The following is a 20,559-nucleotide window of genomic DNA, read 5'->3' on the forward strand; positions in this document are numbered from 1 at the left end:
CTATCAGTAGCCTTCAACAGGAAGAGAAGGGCCACATGTTCCTTCCTCAAACCTTACCACCAAGTGGTGTATTACAATGAAGGCAAGTCTTAGACTGAAATCTGCCACATGCTCAAATATTTATTAACAAGCAGGCAAAACCAGTCATACAACTTGTTAGCTCAATGAAGTCTTAGCTCCTGATCTTTTTAGACACTTTGCCAAGCACTTGGCATGAAAGGTTTACTTTAGGTAAATAAGAAAATATTCTAGCAGTAGGATTTATCTGACCTGCTAGTCAGAATCAGGTAACACAATTCTCCAATAAATGGGAAGGAAAATACTGAATAGGTCCTAGCCCATAACATCTCTCCAAAGGAACCTAGTTGTTGGGCACACTAGATTCTTATATCTTGGTTAGGTAAGGGTGGGAATGCTTGTACAATATAATACTTCCTCCCAAATCACATATCTTGACATCACTCATTTCACGCATGAGAAACTGTATCTAACACCTAACCATATTTAACAGCTTTCTTTCTTTTTTTTTTTTTTTTAATTTATTTGACAGAGATCACAAGTAGGCAGAGAGGCAGGCAGAGAGGGGGTGGGGGGAAGCAGGCTCCCTGGCGAGCAGTGATCCCAGGACCCTGGGATCATGACCTGAGCCGAAGGCAGAGGCTTTAACCCACTGAGCCACCCAGGCGCCCCTAACAGCTTTCTAATGCAGACAGAGATAGTGGAAGTTCTTATAACTGCTACTGGAATGTAGCCTATTGACTAGCATTTCTCAGATACTAACTAACAACTCCTAAAGTATATTTCTTATTAGGGTACTTCCATGTTAATGAATAGCTTTACACTTCAGTAGGTTTACACTAAAGCTAGTTAATATACTTGTATACCAAACTTTCTCATCTGAAACATTGTAACACCTATTAACACATAATATATCAGATTCTATATTCTATATTATGGTATTTAATATAAGTAAATATCAACATAACACCTCTTCTAGGGCTCCGTCTATTTACATGAGGAGATAGGAGGAACTGACCTCTAAAGTTTCTTCCATGATTCTAAAAATGGATTCTAATGCAGTTGTAAGGATCTGGGTTAGGATCATGAAAGGAATTTACTGATAGGTGGTAGAAGGTCATCAGCATGAAAACCTCTTTTCTAGAACACTCAGGTTTCCTTCAAAGGATTTCTTTTTCTGGGGTGCCTGGGTGGCTCAGTCGGTTAAGCACCTGACTCTTGATTTCAGTTCAGGTCATGAACTCAGGGTCGGGCGATCAAGCCCCACGTCCTCTATGCCCAGCATGGAGCCTGCTTAAGATTCTCTCTTCCTGTCCTTCTGTCCCCCTCTCCCCTTCACCATCTTTCTCTTCCTGAAAGAACCCCCCCCCAGAAAAGGATTTATTTTTCTAAAACAGCAGCTCTTCTCCTTATCCCCCAACCACACCTGTCATCCTCTCACCCTTCCTTTTTAATACACTTTTGAACACTAAGGTATAACTGATATATAACATTATATTTGTTTCAGGTGTACCATGTTATGATTCAATATCTGTATTCAGTTGACCCTTGAACAACATGAGTTTAACTGTGTAGATCCACCTATATGTGCATTTTTACAGTAGAATGCTGTAAGTGTATCATCTCTTATAATTTTCTTTTTTAATCTCTTATAATTTTAATCTCATAATTTTCTTAATAACATATTCTTTTCTTTAGCTTTGTTGTAAGAATACGGTACCTACAGACTGCACTCCACTGTGTGGAGTCTGCTTGAGATTCTCTCCCTCTGCCCCTCTTCCTGCTTGAGCTCTCTCTCAAATAAATAAATAAGTAAAATCTTTAAAAAAAAGAATACAACACATTATGTGTACAACTTACAAAATATGTGTTAATGTCCTCTTATGTTATTGGGAAGGCTTCTGGTCAACAGTTAAGTTTTGGGGGGCATCAGAAGTCTATGCAGGTTTTCAACTGGATGGGGAGGTCAGCACCAATCCATTTCCCCACATTGTTCAGGGGGCAGTTGAATATTTCAAACTAATTGCCACAATCTGACACTATGCATAGTTATCGTTTTTTTCCTTGTGATGAGAACTTTTAAGATCTACTCTCAGCAGCTTTCAATTATGCAACATATCACATACACTCACTGTGATGCACAGTGTATCCCCAAGACTTATTTATTTTATAACTAGAAGTTTGAACCTTTTAAAAAAAGATTTTATTTATTTATTTGTCAGAGAGAGAGGGCACAAGCAGGGGAGTGGCAGGCAGAGGAAGAGTAGGCTCCCCACCAACCAAGGAGCCCGAAATGGGACTTGAACTCAGGACCCTGGGATCATGACTTGAGTCCAGGGCAAACACGTAACTGACTGAGCCACTCAGACATCCCAGAAAGTTTATACTTTTTGACTCCCTTCCTCCATTTCACACACTCTCCATTTCCCCACCCTACCTTGAGAAAACACCAATCTGTTCCCTGTATCTATGAAATCTATGAATTTGTTTTTTTGATTCCATATAAAAGTGAGATCATATGGTATTTGTTCTTCTCTGAGTTTTTTCACTTAGCACAATGCCCTGAAGATTGTGTTGTTGCAAATGACAACATTTCATTCTTTTATACGGCCAAATAATATTCTTCTGTGTGTGTGTATGTGTGTATCACATTTTTAAAAATCCATTCATCCATCAGTGGATATTTAGTCTATTTCTATGTCTTGGCTATTCTAAATAATGCTACAATGATCCTGGTGTGGGGGAACACATATATCTTCCCAAGCTACTGCTTTCATTTTCTTCAGATAAAAACACAGAAGTGGAACTGCTGGATCATATGGTAGTTTTATTTTTAATTTTTTGAGGAAGTGACTGCATCAACAGTGTACAGTTTCCCTGTTATCCATATCCTCACAAACACTTGTTATTTCTTGTCTTTCTGATGATAACCACTTTAAAAGGTGTGAGGTGATAACTCATTGTGGTTTTGATTTGCATTTCCCTATTGATGAGTGATGTTGAGCACCTTTTCAACTACCTGTTGGCCATGTGTACGTCTTCTTTGGAAGAATGTCAATTCAGAGTCTCTGCTCATTTTTAAAAATTTTAATTTATTTTTAAAGTAATCTCTATGCCCAATATGGAGCTCAAACTCACAACCCGGAGATCAAAAGTTGTATGCTTCAATGACTAAGCCATCCAGATGCCTCTCTGCTCATTTTTTAATTGGATTTTTTATTGTTTTTTTTTTAATACCAAGTTGTATAGTTATTTATATATTTTGGATAGTAAACCCTTATAGATATATGATTTGCAAATATTTTCCCCCATTCAGTAGGTTGCTTTTTCATTTTGTCGATGGTTTCCTTTGCTGTGCTTTTGTTTGAGGTAGTCCCACTTCTTTATTCTTTCCTTTTGTTTCCTTTGGTTTTGGTGTCAGATCCAAAAAAATCATTAAAAACAATGTCAAGGAGCTGACCACCTATGTATTCTTTTAGGAGTTTTATGGTTTCTTACATTCCAGTCTTTGATCCATTTTGAGTTCATTTTTGGGTATATTGTAAGAATGTGGTCTAGTTTCATTCTTTTGCACGTGGCTGTCCAGTTTTCCTAACACCATTTATTAGACTGTCCTTTCCCATTGTTATATTTCTGGCTTCTTTGTAAATTATTTGGTCATATATTCATGGGTCTCTCTCTCCCTCTCCATTCCCACCCCACTGCTTTAATGATAGCCCTATACCCAACATGGGGCTTGAACTTACAACCCCAAGATCAAGAGTCACATGTTCTACCCACTAAGCCAGCCGGGCATCCCATTTATAGGTTTATTTCTGAGCTCTCTATTCTGTTCCAATCATCTATGTGTCTGTTTTTATGCCAATACCATGCTGTTTTGATCACAATAGTTTTCTAACACAGTTTTCTTTCTCAGGATTGCTTTGGCTACTTGGAGTCTACTCTCTAATCCTTTACCATCCTTTATTTTTCTTCAAAATATTTATCACTACCTGACATTATATTTGCTTATTTGTTTATTGTCTATCTTTTGGTAAAAGAACATAATCTCCATAAAAGCCGAACCATTGTTTAAAGATGTATCATCTATGCCTGACCCATGGTAGGAGCATGTTTCAATTATCTATTAATGCATAACAAACCATACGAAAATGTAGTGGCTCATTTATTTGCCCACGATTCTGTGGTTTGGCTAGCCTTAGTTGATCAGTTCTTTTCTTGATCTCATCTTTGGTAGCTCACATGGCTACTTTTATCTAGAGGCTCACTAGGGCTGTATAGTCCAGGATGGTCAAGTCTAGCAGGTAGCTGTTGGGTGAAGTGCCTTTATTTTCCTCTATGGGGTCCACACAGTACGATACCTTGGGTTTCTTAAATGGTAGCCACAGTGTTCTAAGGTAATGAAAATAAAAGCTGCAAAGTTCTGTAAAGCTTAGCCCCAGAAGCTGTATATACAATGTTACCTTCCCTATAGTTTGTTCATCACTGCAAGTGACAAGGAAGGCCCAGATTTGAGACTGAGAATTAGATGGGAGACACAAATCACCTTGAGGAAGAGAGAGGACAAAAAAGCTGTGATTATTCTAGCAATCCATCACAATGCTCAGTAAAGGTTTATGAAGTGAGTCAATGACTGTCTAAAGTTTCATCTTCATATTCAAGTTCTGCTGTGATCGTGCTTCCCAGAGTGCAGATTTCCTATCTTTCCCGTAACACTCATCACATTCTGCTCTGTGTTTTTTATCCTCAAAGAAGTTACCTTGTCTCGTTTCTCTCCCTATATTCCGAGTATCTAACAGATAGATATTCAGTCTCCAAAAAGATACTCTATAGATCCTTGAATTGAATTTAATTCAATAATCTTGACATCCTATCCCCTACCATCCATTCTATCATCACGAAGTCACTGATTGAACAATTCCCTGAAAATCTTTACCATCATTCCTATCTCAGTGCCCTTACCCATTGCATCTTCCCTGCCTAAAATACTCTCCCTCGGGGACCCCTGGCTGGCTCAGTTGGTAGAACATGAAATTCTTCATCTTAGTGTATAAGTTTGAGCTCCATGTTGGGTGTAGAGATTATTTTAAAATAAAATCTTTTTATTTTTATTTTTTTAAAAGATTTTATTTATTTATTTGACAGAGAGAAATCACAAGTAAGCAGAGAGGCAGGCAGAGAGAGAGGAGGAAGCAGGCTCCCTGCTGAGCAGAAAGCCCGATGTGGGGCTCGAACCCAGGACCTGGGATCATGACCTGAGCCGAAGGCAGCGGCTCAACCCACTGAGCCACCCAGGCGCCCCGAAAAATAAAATCTTTTTAAAAAATACTCTTCCTCCATGCTTATTGCATTTAGCAACCTTGGCCCTACCCTCTAAATTCCAGTAAAGGAGGGGGGCATTATAACAACTGTGATAAATCCCCTGGTTGAATACCACTAATAAAATCATTGTTTGGGCTTACAGTGGGAACAAAACCAGTTGTTTTGTCTGTCCAGTACCACCTCCTGTCTTAGGAGGTGTTCCTTCCCCAACTGTATTGTGCTTGAAGGAGTTATTATATTACTATAAGATTCTGCCCTTCTAGGTACAGTCAAATTATCTGACATGTCTGAAGTAGGCATTAGACTACACAAAAGCAGGTGCTAAAATTTAATAGAAAACACAAGTGGAGGGGCACCTGGGTGGCTCAGTGGGTTAAGCCTCTGCCTTCGGCTCAGGTCATGGTCTCAGGGTCCTGGGATCGAGCCCCACATCGGGCTCTCTGTTCAGCAGGGTGCCTGCTTCCCTTCCTCTCTCTCTCTGCCTGCCTCTCTGCCTACTTGTGATCTCTGTCAAATAACTAAACAAAATCTTAAAAAAAAAAAAAAGAAAACACAAGTGGAGCAGATCCCCTTTGTCCTTCTGTGATGGAATCCCCTCCCCTAGACATACTTAAAGATGTAGAGTCTCCCTAGACTCGAGGAACATGTGATTGAGGTATAAGTAATCAAGTGCTGAGGATGCTGATGTCTGATTAAACACTCCTTGCAACACCAAGCAATTAAGTGTCTATAAGGTTTTAGAGGAGGGTTGGGTCATGAAAATACTTGGGTTTTCACAAAAACTGAAGCCAAAAGCCTGAGGAAAATTAGACAATAAAGTAGGGCAGAGGAATTTTTCTTACACCTTCCCTTCCCCCCGCCCCCGGGTAGGAAGCCAGAAAGGAAAAGAAAATTAAGGAGAAATTATACGAACAGGAAACAAAGAGCTGCTGAGTTGAGGTTCTGGGTATTGCATGGAGAGCAGTTTGGAAATTGGAATGGACAGAGGAGTCTGTGCATGGAAAGTGCCTCTTCAGTCACCAGGAAAGCTAAGAGAGAGAGCTGCAATGTGGACAAGGTGTGGACAGGGGGAGCTTGGAAGGGGAAACCTTTTGTTCTACAATTTTTAAAATTTATTTATTTATTTATAAAGATTTTATTTATTTATTTGACAGAGATCACAAGTAGGCAGAGAGGCAGGCAGAGAGAGAGGAGGAAGCGGGCTCCCCGCTGAGCAGAGAGCCCTATGCGGGACTCCATCCCAGGACCCTGAGATCATGACCTGAGCCGAAGGCAGAGGCTTTAACCCACTGAGCCACCCAGGCGCCCCTATAATTTTTTTAAAAAGATTTTATTTATTTACTTGATAGAGACACATCGAGAGAGGAAACACAAGCAGGGGGAGTGGGAGAGGGAGAAGCAGGCTTCCTGCTGAGCAGGGAGCCTAATTCGGGGCCAGATCCCAGGTGTGACCTGAGCTGAAGGCAGATGCTTAACTGACTGAGCCACCCAGGCACTCCTTTTGTTCTGCATATTAACCAAGCTTTTGGGCTAAGCTTAACTGAGCCTGTACTTAGAATTAATTATGTATATTCTCAATTTTGGTACATGGCACCAGAATTGGTCACCCACCAATCTGAAAACCTGAGAGTCACAAAAGTCACACTGATTCTACTGTCCCTTGCCCCTCAAGGTTAATCATCCAACAAGCCCTCCTCCTATTTGCCTCTTTGTTCCCAATCCATCTCCTTCTCTCCATTGCTGCTATCATTGACCTAGTTCAGTTCCCTCTAATCTCCCACCTAGACAACTGGTCTTCCTGCCTCCAGTCTAATCCCCTTCCAATCCAGCCTTCATACCCTGCCAGAATAATCTTTCTCAAACATATTATCAAACCACATGGCTCTCCTTCTTTACAACCCCCACGCCCACCCCTAGATGCCCAGTTCATTTTGTCTAAAAACTAGACTAAGCATAGCATGCCAGACTTTTTTTGTTCCCTGTTTAACTTTCAACCTTTGTTCTGGCCATTCCCCTTTCCCTGCCCAAATGCATACCCTGGGCTCTAGTCATACTGACCTACTTTTAGCTCCCCAAGCACAACATGCTTTATCAAGCCCCTGCAGATACCTAAATGCCTTCTCCTCCCTGTGCCAGCCGAGAGAGCTCCAATCCTTCTTTGAAACTCAGTTCAGGAGTCATCTACCCCTGGCTTACCCCAGGCAAAGTCACTTGCCTTTCTCAGGCCCCCACAGCTATCTGTACACACTTCTACTATCACATGTGCGTATTTGTTTGCCTGTCTCCAACCAACAATGGGAAGTTCTCTGAGAACAAGACTGTATTTTATTTATCTTTATAGTCTCCGTGTTTAGAATAGGCTTAACATAGATGCTCTGTTAAGTGAGCGGATGAATATTGGATAGATACTTAAGCTTGCCAAAAGTTGCAGTAAAGAGGCGCCTAGGAGGCTCAGTAGTTGTGTGTCTGCCTTTGGCTCAGGTCATGATCCCAGGGTCCTGGGATCAAGCCCCACATTGGGCTCCCTGCTTGTCAGGAGGCCTTCTTCTCCCTTTCCCACTCCCTCTGCTTGTGTTCCCTCTTTGGCTGTGTCTCTTCCTGTCAAATAAATAAAATCTTAAAAAAAAAAAAGAAAGAAAGAAAAGAAAGTTGCAGTAAAGGAGCTTCTGAATACAAAATAGCAGATGGCCTGTGCGCTGTCATGTCTTGGGAAGAGGCCCTGAGAGTTTTCGGTTTTGTTTTTTAGGCCATGGTATTTTCACCATTCATTCAATTATGTAGTAAGCACTCCTTATGTGTCAGGTCCTGTGACATTTTTAAAGGTCAGGGGTTACTTAAGTGAAGCCAGAAAAAATAGCCCTGGACTTACAGTGGGGCACTTGTCAGGAGAAGCTTAAACTATATGGAATTACCGCATGAAATTATTTTTTTAAAGATTTTATTTATTTATTTGACAGAGATCACAAGTAGGCAGAGAGGCAGGTTGAGAAAGGAGGAAGCAGGCTCCCTGCTGAGCAGAGAGCCTGATGTGGGGCTCCATCCCAGGACCCTGGGAACATGACCTGAGCAGAAGGCAGAGGCTTTAGCCCACTGAGCCACCCAGGCGCCCCTGAAATGATTTTTGAAAGCAGATTTTGGGAGATGCAATTATTTCACTGCACCAAAGGAAAATTTAAACAATTCTGAATTATTTAATTTTTTTTTTTTTTTTTTTTTTTTTAAGAATAGAGTGGGTACAGGCAATAGATGGAATGATATGATCAAGGTCTGCCACTTGGTGGCAGTGCTTCTCCAGGGATAAAGACTCAATGGCCGAGGACTTGAGAAATGCAAGCCATCCCTCACACCACCAGAAGAATAGTAGTGCTAAAACTTAAACATGGGAGGCTTCCTCAATTTGCAGAAAAGGTGAAATAAAATATGGAATTTAATCCCAGCTTTCTCCCTCCAAACTTCCATAAGCCTTTGGAATCTGCTTTTGTCTTCCAGTGAGCAAATGTAAATATAACTTTGGAATGGGCTGACAATGTTAAATCCTGCAGCTTATTTTTTCATAGACATGTAATCTAAGGATTCCTTTTTTTTTTTTTTTTTAAGATTTATTTATTTATTTATTTGACAGGCAGAGATCACAAGTAGGCAGAGAGGCAGACAGAGAGAGGAGGAAGCATGTTACCCGCGGAGCAGAGAGCCCGATGTGGGGATTGATTCCAGGACCCTGGGATCATGACCTGAGCCGAAGGCAGAGGCTTTAACCCACTGAGCCACTCAGGCGCCCTAAGGATTCCTTTTTAATATTGATTTTGTGTGACATAAAGATAGATCCTAGAAGTAAAAACAATTCCTAATTTCTATGACCAGATTAGGTGTGCTCAGTACTGAAAATATTTCCTGTAGAGTACCATACGTCCAGGTGATCTGCCAATGAAACCCACTGGAGACTCCATCTGATTTGACTGGATTGGATCCAGTGTTTTCTACTTATAAATAATGAAAACAAGACTTTGAGAAGCTAAATGACTCACCTAAGTTTACAAAGCCCTTTACTGAACAGGTTCACGCTAATCTCTGCAAAATGAACGCTGCAGAGATTTCTCTCATCATCATCAACTTCCTAAACAGAGCTTGTTGGATGATTAACCTTGAGAGTCAAGAGACAGAAAGGAGTTAGGTGACTCCCAGGTTTCTAAATTGGTGAGTGATGGATTATGGTGCCAACCACCAAGATTGAGAATATAGATTGCTAATTCCAAATACAGACTTGCTTTAGATTAGCACAAGTAAATGTATAGAGTAAAAGGTTTCCCTTTCCTAACTCACCCATTCTGCTCATTTTCCAAATCAGAGCTCTCTTTCTTTGTTTTTCTGGTGACTAAATAGATGTTCTTCAGAGAGGAAAATGCTAATTACTTCTGAAAATGCTAATATCAAGAGTATTATCTCTTTATTCATTTCCAAGGAGTTCATGAATAGTATAGTTTCAAGTGATGGAATTAGTTCAACAAATATTGATTTCCCTACCATGAGCCAGGTATGTTTTAAGTCCTTGGTTCTCAAAGTGTGGTCTCCATACCAGCAGCATTAGCATCATCTGGGAACTTGTTGGAAATGAAAATCCTTGGGCCTCGGAGTGCCTGGGTGGCTTAGCCTGATAAGTGTCTGCCTTGGGCTCGTGTCATGATCCCGGGGTCCTGGGATTCATGATTCCAGGGTCCTGGGATCCAGCCCTGTCTTGGCCTCCCTGCTCAGTGGGGAGCCTGCTTCTCCCTCTGCCCCTTCCCCCTCCCTGTGCTCCTGTGCTCTCTTGCTCTCTCTTAAATAAATAAAATTTTAAAAATCTTAAAAAAAAAAAGAAAATTCTTGGGGTTCACATCAGACATACTGTTTCAGAAACTCCGGGAGTGGGGTTCAACAACTTTTTTTTACCAGCTCTTCAGGATATTCCAATGGCTGTTCAAGTTGTAGAACTAGTTAGGATATGGTATTAAAGGAAACAAAGTGCTTGTCCTCTTGGAGCAGCAATATACAAATAGATAAAAGTAAAATTTCAAGCAGATGTGTTGTTGGGGAAAATAGAACAGGGGATGGAAGGAGAATGGAGAAGGGGCTCAGGAAAGGTCTCTCTGAGGAGTATGAGCTCTGGAGTCAGACTGAGCAGGGTATGAATATTGGCTCCACCAGTTACTAGAATTTAAAGGTTTAGTCTCCTGTTAAAATGGAGATCATATATTACTTACCTTACAAATTTACTCCAAAGGCTAAAAAAGATGTTTGCAAAATTCTTGCAAGTGTTTTTGTCACAGGGTAAGCCCCTGATAAATGTTGGCCCTCCAAATATGAAGGAGGAGTACTATAGCTGTATATTTGGAAATCATCAAGTAGAAATAGGGAAGTGGGTAGAAATGTGGCTATATGGATGGGAGAGAAGAGGATGGATAATGGGATCTGGGGGAGGGGGCAAAAGTGGTTTGAGAAGTGGTGAGGAGGTAAAGAAAGAAAGACGAGGAAAGAGAATTTTTATCTGAACCCAGCTAAAGCTAGAAACTTGGAAGAGGAGGCCAGGGGATATAGTAACTAACTATCCTGGTTTTCCTGGGAATAAGAATCTCAGGAGGTGAGATTTTCAGTGCTAAAACTGGGAAGGTCCTGGGAAAACTAGAATGAGCTGGTTACCTACCAGTGGATAGGATCATGAGAGTGAAGTGGGGATGGTAACTACAGTGGCCTTTCTTTCTTGGTGCTCTCTGATCTCCTCCTTAACAGTAACATTGTAAAGTATCTTCCATGAGTTTGACTCACCCAGAAGCCTGAGATCAAGGAAGCTTGGGTAACACAGTGGGGAGAAGTCAACCTTGCCTGGACAGAGCAGGATAAGGAATGACAGAGAATGGATCTGTGGGGAAAAAGATGTGACCAGCATAATGACAAGGGATTAGAATTGTCTGGGCTTAGTCTGACTCCAGAACTTTTATTCTTTTTTCTTGCTTTGTCTAAAGAGTCTAGGAATGGATAGGTAGGTGTTTTCCGCGTCTTCAAGTTAACTTTATTTATTTATTTATTTTTTAAAGATTTATTTGAGAGAAAGAGAGAGAGCACAAGCAAGGGGGAGAGAAAGAGGGAGAAGTGGACTCCCCGCCAAGCAGGGAGCCCCATGCAGGGCTCCAGAGGACCCTGGGATCATGACCTGAGCCAGGGCAGATGCTTAACCCACTGAGCCACCCAGGCACCCTCAAATTAACTTTAAATAAAATTGTAAAGTCTATCCAAGGAAATTCTTTGGTATCTGAGCAGCCCATAAAACTTTTCTTTGTCGATGTCGGGTAGCGTGAATGCAATGTACAAGAAGGAGCAGGTAGGATCTTGCTGCTCTAGGGATGGAGGGAGGTCTTGGAGAAAATCCCCACAGGTACTCCACAGGTACCCTGGGATCTTCTCCCAGTTCACTTCCCGCTTGGAAGGCTTACTCCTCAAAATGCGCTGCGGCAAGGGCCAAAGGTCAAAGGCCACCATTCGCTTGGTACTGCCTTACGAGGCCAGAGGGCCCCTTCGGCCCGCAGACGCTATACCCCCAGCCTCCTTTCGGTTCAATTGACTGGAGGAGCCCGGACCCGCCAACCCAACCCAGATTATACGGGCGGGACTGGCCGAAGACGCTTTGTGATTGGTAGGACAGTGTGGAGGGCGTGGCCTCATGTAGAAAGGCTCCTCGGGATTGGTGCGAATCGCTAGGGCGGGGCCTCCACTCCGGCTGGGCGCGAAAGCTCGAACAGTGTCGCCTGACTGGAGACGGCGGGAGCAGCGGCACCCCGGCTAAGAAACTGGAGACCTGCTCCGTTACAGCAAAGCGCCGGGGAAGCCGGAGTCATGACCGGCGAAGTAGTTTCTGAGGTGAGTTCTTGCACTGACCTCCGTCCGCGGCTCCAGAGGCCTGGCACCGACGAGCGGTGTCGGGTAGGGGTCGAGCCGGGCGGAGCGGGTCGCGGACGCTGGAAGGACTACAGCTCCCGGCGTGCTCTGTGGAGGCGCCGCGCGCTGTCGGGACTGGCGGGATAGCTCCGCAGCCCAGTGGGCTAGAGACCCTGCCATCCAGTCCGCGTTGGGCTTCCCGCCCCTCCGTGCGCTCGGCGGCGTCGCTTGTGGCCCCTTCAGGAGCGGTTCCTCGGCTGGCCCCGCCCGTCCGGCCTCCCCTTTGGCGCGTTTCCTGCCGCCGGGGCTCTTCCTTGTTCACCTCCCCCAAACAGAAGCCGGCCGAGGCTGACCTGGGCCGCTGGGTTGCGGGGCGGGGTTCCCCGGAAGTGGACGACGGGAGTCTCTGCGAACTCGGAATTGAGTTTGCAAGGGGGCTTTGAGGTCATCGTACGGGACCCCGAGAGAAGCAGCAGTCTTGGGGCTTCCCGGCTGGTGGCTGGTTGATCGCTGGCGGGATTGAGCATGGAAGCATCTGTTTTCAGACCCGTGTTCTTTCCTGGGGCGGGACTAGGGTGAGACACTAGCCTTGGGAGCAGAATTTCAGAGGGCTCCCCAAAACTCAGTAATTGAGATAGTATTTTAATGCAGTATTTTTAAAAAATAAAGCAAAACCCTGCAGTCGCACTACTCCACCTCACCTTCCCCCAATCCTGGCCTTGTTTCCAATAAAACTTTATTTATAGAAGTAGTTGGGGCGCCTGGGTGGCTCAGTGGGTTAAGCCGCTGCCTTCGGCTCAGGTCATGATCTCAGGGTCCTGGGATCGAGTCCCGCATCAGGCTCTCTGCTCAGCAGGGAGCCTGCTTCCCTCTCTCTCTCTCTCTCTCTCTGCCTGCCTCTCCGTCTACTTGTGATCTCTCTCTGTCAAATAAATAAATAAAATCTTTAAAAAAAAAATAGAAGTAGTTGGCCGACCTCATGAACCATAGTTTATCAATTTGGTCTTTTTTAAATACTGCACTAAGATACTATCTTGATTACTGAGGTTTTTGAGACTTGACTGTCTTCACCCTGTTCCTGGCCCTGACTGTTGCTGATACTGGTACAGATAGCCTAGAATAAAGTGATTCAGAGCAACACCGTTTACTGAGTTATGTGGTTACCTAAACTCAGTTTCGGCATCCACAAAAAATCTTACTGCTTTGGATTGTTGAGAGAAACATCAGCACATGCATGATGATCCTCAGTGGTTTCTCAGTACCCGTTACCTTTGGTTATTATTTAAATAATTGTACCAAACATTTAAATCAATTTAATAATTGTTTGAGAAACCAGTAAGATGGGTAGTGCCCTACTACTTTACAGATGTTAATATTTACCCTCCTATTATGTCAATTCAGAGCCCTAAGAACACCAAGGATGTAGGAGATCTGGCCTCTAGGATCAGCCTGGTCACTAACTGGTCAAGTCACCTAACACAGCAGTCCTACTTATATTTTTTACTTGTGACTTTTTTGAAACATTTCTTTTTTCTCTCTTTATTTAAGATTTTATTTATTTATTTGACAGAGAGAGAACACAAGTAGGCAGAGAGGTGGACAGAGAAAGAGGCGAAGCAGGCTCCCTGTTGAGCAGAGAGCCTGATGTGGGGCTCGATCCCAGGACCCCAAGATCATGACCTGAACCGAAGGCAGAGGCTTAACCCACTGATCCATCCAGGTGCCCCTTACTTGTGACTTTTAAAATGGTTTTATTTGGAAAATTTCAAAGATATACAAACATAGAAAGGCTGGTATAAGGAACCTATCACCTAACTTCAACAGTTATCAAATCATGTCAATCTTATTTCATTTATAGTCCCACCCACTTTCCCCCCTCACTGGATTATTTGGAAGCAAATCCCATCTTAATTTGTAAAAAATCTCTAACTCATACTGTGAAGACAAAGGTGTTTTTGATTCAGAAATATATGAAATCTACATAGTCTTAATTTGGAAGCAAATCCCAGACGTCATTTCATTTACAAATATTTCATAATGCATCTCTAAGATAAGAGCTTTCCAAAACAGATAACCACAAATACTATTACCACACCTAAAAATTTAGAATTGTTGCTTAATACTAAATATCTAGTGTTCATATATCATTGACTCATATGTATACTTCCAGTTTATTGGAATCAGGATCCAAAGTCTGCATATTACAATTGTTGATGTGTGTGTGTGTGTGTGTGTGTGTGTGTGTGCGCGCGCGCGCGCGGATATATCTTCACTCTATATAGGTCCCTCTCCCTTCTCTTTTTTTCTTGCCGTTTACTGTTAAGGAAGCACATAGTTTTTTCTATAGAGTTTTTCACATCTGGATTGCATCTCTGTGGTGTTATTTAACATGTCGTTTGAATACACTGAGCAGCAGTTCAGACAGAAAATGTGTAAATGCTTGATTCTTATTATTTACGCACCATTACTCAAAATAAAGCCATTGGTTCTATAGCATTCTTCAAAGGTGAACAATGAATTTTTAGTTTTTTATCCAGTGATTTTTTTTTTTTTAAGATTTTATTTTTAAGTAATCTCTATACCCATCGTGGGGCTTGAACCCACAACCTGGGATCAAGAGTTATATGCTCAGGGGTGCCTGGGTGGCTCAGTGGGTTAAAGCCTCTGCCTTCGGCTCAGGTCATGATCCCAGAGTCCTGGGATTGAGCCCCACATCGGGCTCTCTGCTCAGCGGGGAGACTGCTTCTTCCTCTCTCTCTCTGCCTGACTCTCTTCCTACTTGTGATCTCTGTCTGTCAAAGAAAGAAAGAAAGAAAGAAAAAAGAAAAAAAGAAAGAAAGAATGAATGAATTACATGCTGCACTGAACCAAGCCAGCCAGGTGCCCCTTGTCCAGTAATTCCTAATGTCATCCTTCGTTGAACCATTGTATTGGTGCCTTCCTTACTTCAGCCTTACAATACTATGATGATTTATGTATCATTATGTACTTAGAGATTTTTGTCCCCAACTGGCTAATGCAAAGTATGTTCTCATTTTCTAGGTTCACCTAGAAATTAGTGATTCAAAGCTCATTTCACAGGAAGAAGCCAATAGTCCTTTAGACAGTGGACAAGGCAGCTGCGAAACAATTGTACCCTCGAGTGACAGAGGTTTGTAACAGTGATTTTGTTTTAGGAATAGAGTGTGGGCTCCTGGATTGTAAGTGGGTTGGATTAATTTCATTATTCTTTTGGTTTGTTAAATTATTAATGCCTACCCTTATTATCTTATTTATTATAAAAACAAAATAGTAGTACTTGTACCCTTTTGACATTAAGCATTTCTGTAATGTTATTGAATGTATAAAATTTTTAGAAGCTACCACATTGCCTTGTTGAATGCATTCATCCTTTAATAAAAGGATTTTTAATACCTGCCAGAAGAATTAGAACAACTTTACACTTTGTAAATATATATAATTATTTTTCTTAGTAAGAGACATTTTTCCAGGGAAAATGTTTTTCAAAACCTATTTTTAGACTTACTTTGCTACAGTCAGTTCTTAGTGGTAGTTACATAATTTCACAAGGTGACATAGCACATGGATAATTGGATGTTTTTGAGAGGATGGGACTAGGAGGCGGGCCAAATGACAGTAGACCTCTAAAAAAAAATTATGTTTCCTCCAGATTCAGATGAAGAGATATTCGTGAGTAAGAAATTGAAAAGCAGGAAGGTGCTACAAGACAGTGATTCTGAGAGAGAGAACACAAATGCCTCTCCAGAGAAAACTCCCTATGACAGTGTTGAAGAGGAAAATAAAGAGAATTTATATGCCGGAAAGAGTGGAAAAGTCAGAAGGGTTTACAAAACTCTGGCAGACAGTGCTGAAAGTGACGTCGAGGAGTCTTTGTATCAGGAAAACCTTGAAACCCGGGTGATGCCTTGCTTAGAGCAGAGTCTCCAATCTGAAAACTCTGTGGACTCCCCAGTTGACAGAAAGATTTCCAAAAAACTCAAACATGATAAAGAAGGAACTGAAGGAAAAGCAAAAGTAAAATCAAGGAGAAGACTTGAGAAAGAGGAAAAAAAGATGGAAAAAATCAGGCGGCTAAAAAAGAAGGAAACAAAAAATGAGGTATATTTAAAAAAAATACATTTGTTCTTTCTAAGACAGATGAATTTAACATCTTAGAAAGAGTTGCTTTCAGTTCTTGAGGTTTCTGCACTCAGAATATAGCTTCGAGTTGATTGTTTTGCATTGTGAGTAATGAGAAAAGTAATTTAAAACTTGTTGGTCTCATTCTCCATTTTGGATAAATGGACACTTCCAAATAAATAGATTTCTGATTTTCTTTGTGAGCACATGGATTAAATTGCTGCCTCTGTTCTGATGAAAATTAACTTTCAGAGGAGAGTTTTTTAGGCATCCATAAGTCAAGTCTTATTTGGTAACTAGAGAAACCATCAAGTTTTATAAAGTAGTTGCTTAAAAAGTATTTAATTGACTCTTCAAAAAATATATATACTGTTTACTAAGTTAGTTTAGGACACTAAAATCACAGCATGAACCTCAAAGGAAAACTGTGGGTAGGAACCAGAGAGAATGTTCTAGAATGCCATATATTTGTCTAGTGATGGAATATGGGCTTTTTATGCCTTGATCCAAATTACCTTATGATGTTGTGAAATATTGGAGTTCGGGTGATTGGATTTTGCTTTTTTTTTTTTTTTTTTATGTATCATCCAGGAAGATGATGTGAAACAGCCATTTAATGACAGTGGCTGTCTTCTTGTGGATAAAGACCTTTTTGAAACTGGGCTAGAGGAGGAAGAAGAGGAAAATGACTCTGCATTGGAAGACGAAGAGTCATTAGAATCAATAAGGGCAGCTGTGAAAAACAAAGTAAAAAAATACAAGGCAAGTAAAAGATGATTGCAGAAGAGCTAACCCACTGCTTCTAACCTTTGCTTTATCTTCTGATTTACTGTGGGAACTTTTTTTTTTTTTTTTTTTTAACTGAAGAAAAACATGTGGCAATTGATGTAGGTTTTTTGGCTGTTAATTTTAGAATCAGACAGTACAGGTGATAGACATGCTAACTTGTGTGGAAGCTAGTATTTTTTTTTCTTAAGATTTTATTTATTTATTTGAGAGAGAAAGAGAAACAGTGACCAAGAAAGAGAGAGAGAGGGAGAGAGAGCATGAGCAAGGAAGGGGTAGTGGGAGAAGCAGGCTCTCTGCTGAACAGAGAGCCCGATGTGGGACTTGATCCTAGGACCCTGAGATCATGACCTGAGCCAAAGTCAGATGCATAACCAATTGAGCCACCCAGGCACCCCAGGAAGCTAGTATTTTGACTGCCCTCATAAGAATGTTAAGGGGAAGGGCACCGGGGTGGCTCAGTGGGTTAAAGCCTCTGCCTTCGGCTCAGGTCATGATCCCAGGGTCCTGGGATCGAGGCCCGCATCGGGCTCTCTGCTCAGTGGGGAGCCTGCTTCCTCCTCTCTCTCTGACTGCCTCTCTGCCTACTTGTGATCTATCTCTCTGTCAAATAAATAAATAAAACCTTTAAAAAAAAAAAAAAGAATGTTAAGGGGAAAATGAGATACTTTATATTGTAGAGATATAAATTTTATAATTCTGTGGCTTCTATGAAATGAACCTCAAGTGTTTCTAGAAAGGTATCAAAGAGAAGCAACAGTCAAATATTATTGTCCTGAGTGTTTGGAAGCACAGTTGTTCTTGCTAAGATTATCTTTAGCTCCCTGGGAGTCAGTGTCCCTCCTTAGGGAAAGAAATAATAAAGAAATGTAAGAAACAACAGCCCAACCTCCATTCAAGACAGTAAATTTTTTTCTAGGCTTTATAGGGATGCTGTATGTTTAAAACTTTTATTTGATAATTATTGACTCATTATTAACGTAGCATAATGTGTTGTTGGGATACAAAACCAATCCTTTGAGTAGCCAACATCCTCTTATTTTAGTTTAATTTTTTCAAATAATTTTTTTTTTAAGTTTTATCTATTTCCTTTAGAGAGAGAGAGTGAGAGAGAGCGAACTGTATTGGGGGGAGGGCAGAGAGAGAGAATCCCAAGCAGACTACCTGCTCAGTGCAGAGTGCCATGTAGAGCTGGATCCCATGACCCATGAGATCATGACGAGCTGAAATCATGAGTTGGTCACTTAACCGACTAAACCACGCAGGCGCCCCTTCAATTTTAATTTTTCTCCATATTTTTCAACTTGTAATATTTTCTTTTAGAAAAAGGAACTGTCTTTGGAGAGTGGAGTCTATCCGTTTGGAGAAGAAACCGAGTTGTCAAAAGGCACCATAAGGAAGGTGAGATAGAGCTCTGTATAATTGTCATGTTGATTTCTTTCCCCAGGAGATTGTGACTTTCTGAGGGATAAATATTTTATCACGTCTGTCATATTTTCCTGGTACCCAAGATACTGCTTTGTATATAGTAGGGACACAAATATGGATTGTGTTGAATTAATTCTGTGATAGGCAAAATAAGCAATCTTGAGTTTATATTGTACTGAACTTACTGCTTACTTTTCTCTCTCCATTCGCTTTTCTTGGAGAGGGAAAACTCTTGAAGCATGAATATCTTTCTGGATAAGAGCATTAATGTAGTCTCACTTTTTGTTTTCTCTAAGGAAAGAAAGGCAGCCAGATTAAGTAAGGAAGCGTTTAAAAAAACTGCATAGTGAAACTCAGCGCCTTATTCGAGGTAATGTAAACCAGTGCAGTAACTTTGAGGCAAATCACAATATTTCTTTGTAAGTTCAACTTGGCTGTTAGGGATTTTTTTTTAAGATTTTACTTATGTATTTGAGAGAGAGAGAGTGCACACATGCATGAGTTGGGGGGAGGGCCAGAGGGAGAAGCGGACTCCCCCCTGGATAGGAAGCCTGATGTGGGGCTCGATCCAGGACCTTGAGATCACAGCCTGAGCCAAAGGTAGACATTTAACCAACTGAGCCACCTGAGTGCCCAAGATTTTTTTTTTTTTTTTAAGATTTATTTATTTATTTGACAGAGATCACAAGTAAGCAGAGAGGCAGGCAGAGAGAGAGGAGAAAGCAGGCTCCCCACTGAGCAGAGAGCCGGATGTGGGGCTCGATCCCAGGACCCTGGGATCATGACCTGAGCCGAAGGCAGGGGCTTAACCCACTGAGCCACCCAGGTGCCCCCCCAAGATTTTTAAGACTTTATTTTTAGGGGAGCCTGGGTGGCTCAGTCATTGAGTGTCTGCCGTGGGCTTAGGTCATGATTCCAGGGTCCTGGGATCAAGCCCCACTTTGGGCTCTCTGCTCAGTGGGGATCCTGCTTCTCCCCTGCCTGCTGCTCCCCCTGCTTGTGCTTGCTCTCTCCCTCTTTCTCTGTGTCAAATAAATAAACATTTAAAAACAAACAATTTCCTGGATCAGTTTGATTTCACAACTCGGTTTAAAAGCCACTGGTCTCAGGAAGTTCTTTTGTACTTAGATCACACCTTTATTAAATCCAGATTGTTTTCTGTTTCTTGTGATGACTTTCGCTGTACTGTTTAGTTAACTGAATATGAAGTGACATTCCAAATATACAGTATATGTATTTGCTTGTTTTGTTCCATTTTATAGAGTCTGCACTTAATCTTCCATATCATATGCCTGAGAATAAAACCATTCATGATTTCTTCAAACGTAAACCCCGACCCACTTGCCAGGGAAATGCCATGGCACTACTGAAGTAAGAACTCTCTTTCCTTGTGATTATAGTTTTTGTAAATATTCAGTTTTATAACAAACATCCGGTATAAAAAGTTCAGATTACTCACTCCTAAAACTAATTTAATTGATAGTATTATGAGAGTTTCCCACATAGGATAATTTTCAACTTCAGCTCATTTTCCCTTCTCTAGGTCATCTAAGTATCAGTCAAGCCATTCCAAAGAAACCACAGACACTGCAAATACAAGTGAGAAGAGTAATGACCACCATAGCAAAGATTCTGAGCAGACAACAGGTGTAGGATATGAAATGGAAATTCATGCCCTCTCTGCAGCTTCAAAGGAACCCCAGATCACTACTGGATCAGACGAGTTTTGCAGTAAGGATTTGATGGGAAGTGAAGAGCAAGAAATTCAGGAGAAACAGAAGCAGAGTGACAATAGACCTTCACCTGAGGACAGCTCTGTGGCACGACAGGAATCCAGCTTCCTCGGGAATGAGGACGAGGAGTGTCAAGCCAGAGGGCTTGTGGCACCTGAACCTCATGCTCTGGTGGAAGAGGAAATCCTGAAGAAAACAGGAGAGGCAGATGAGAAGGTGGAGGAGC

The 20,559-nt window shown here is 41.6% G+C and overlaps 1 protein-coding gene across 1 annotated transcript in view; it reads left to right on the forward strand.

Annotated features, from left to right (window-relative positions):
• Nucleotides 1-12,071: 12,071 nt before the first annotated feature.
• CLSPN (claspin) overlaps nucleotides 12,072-20,559 on the forward strand; it is a 32,802-nt gene continuing 24,314 nt past the window's right edge. The window contains 9 exon segments of the mRNA XM_047727688.1: nucleotides 12,072-12,228; nucleotides 15,289-15,397; nucleotides 15,917-16,365; nucleotides 16,978-17,148; nucleotides 18,496-18,573; nucleotides 18,897-18,929; nucleotides 18,931-18,970; nucleotides 19,863-19,971; nucleotides 20,144-20,559. Of these exon segments, the coding sequence (XP_047583644.1) occupies nucleotides 12,205-12,228; nucleotides 15,289-15,397; nucleotides 15,917-16,365; nucleotides 16,978-17,148; nucleotides 18,496-18,573; nucleotides 18,897-18,929; nucleotides 18,931-18,970; nucleotides 19,863-19,971; nucleotides 20,144-20,559 (1,429 nt within the window). The 5' untranslated portion in view covers nucleotides 12,072-12,204.

The sequence above is a fragment of the Lutra lutra genome, chromosome 4 (genome assembly GCF_902655055.1).
Source record: "Lutra lutra chromosome 4, mLutLut1.2, whole genome shotgun sequence".
Classification (NCBI taxonomy): Eukaryota; Metazoa; Chordata; class Mammalia; order Carnivora; family Mustelidae; genus Lutra; species Lutra lutra.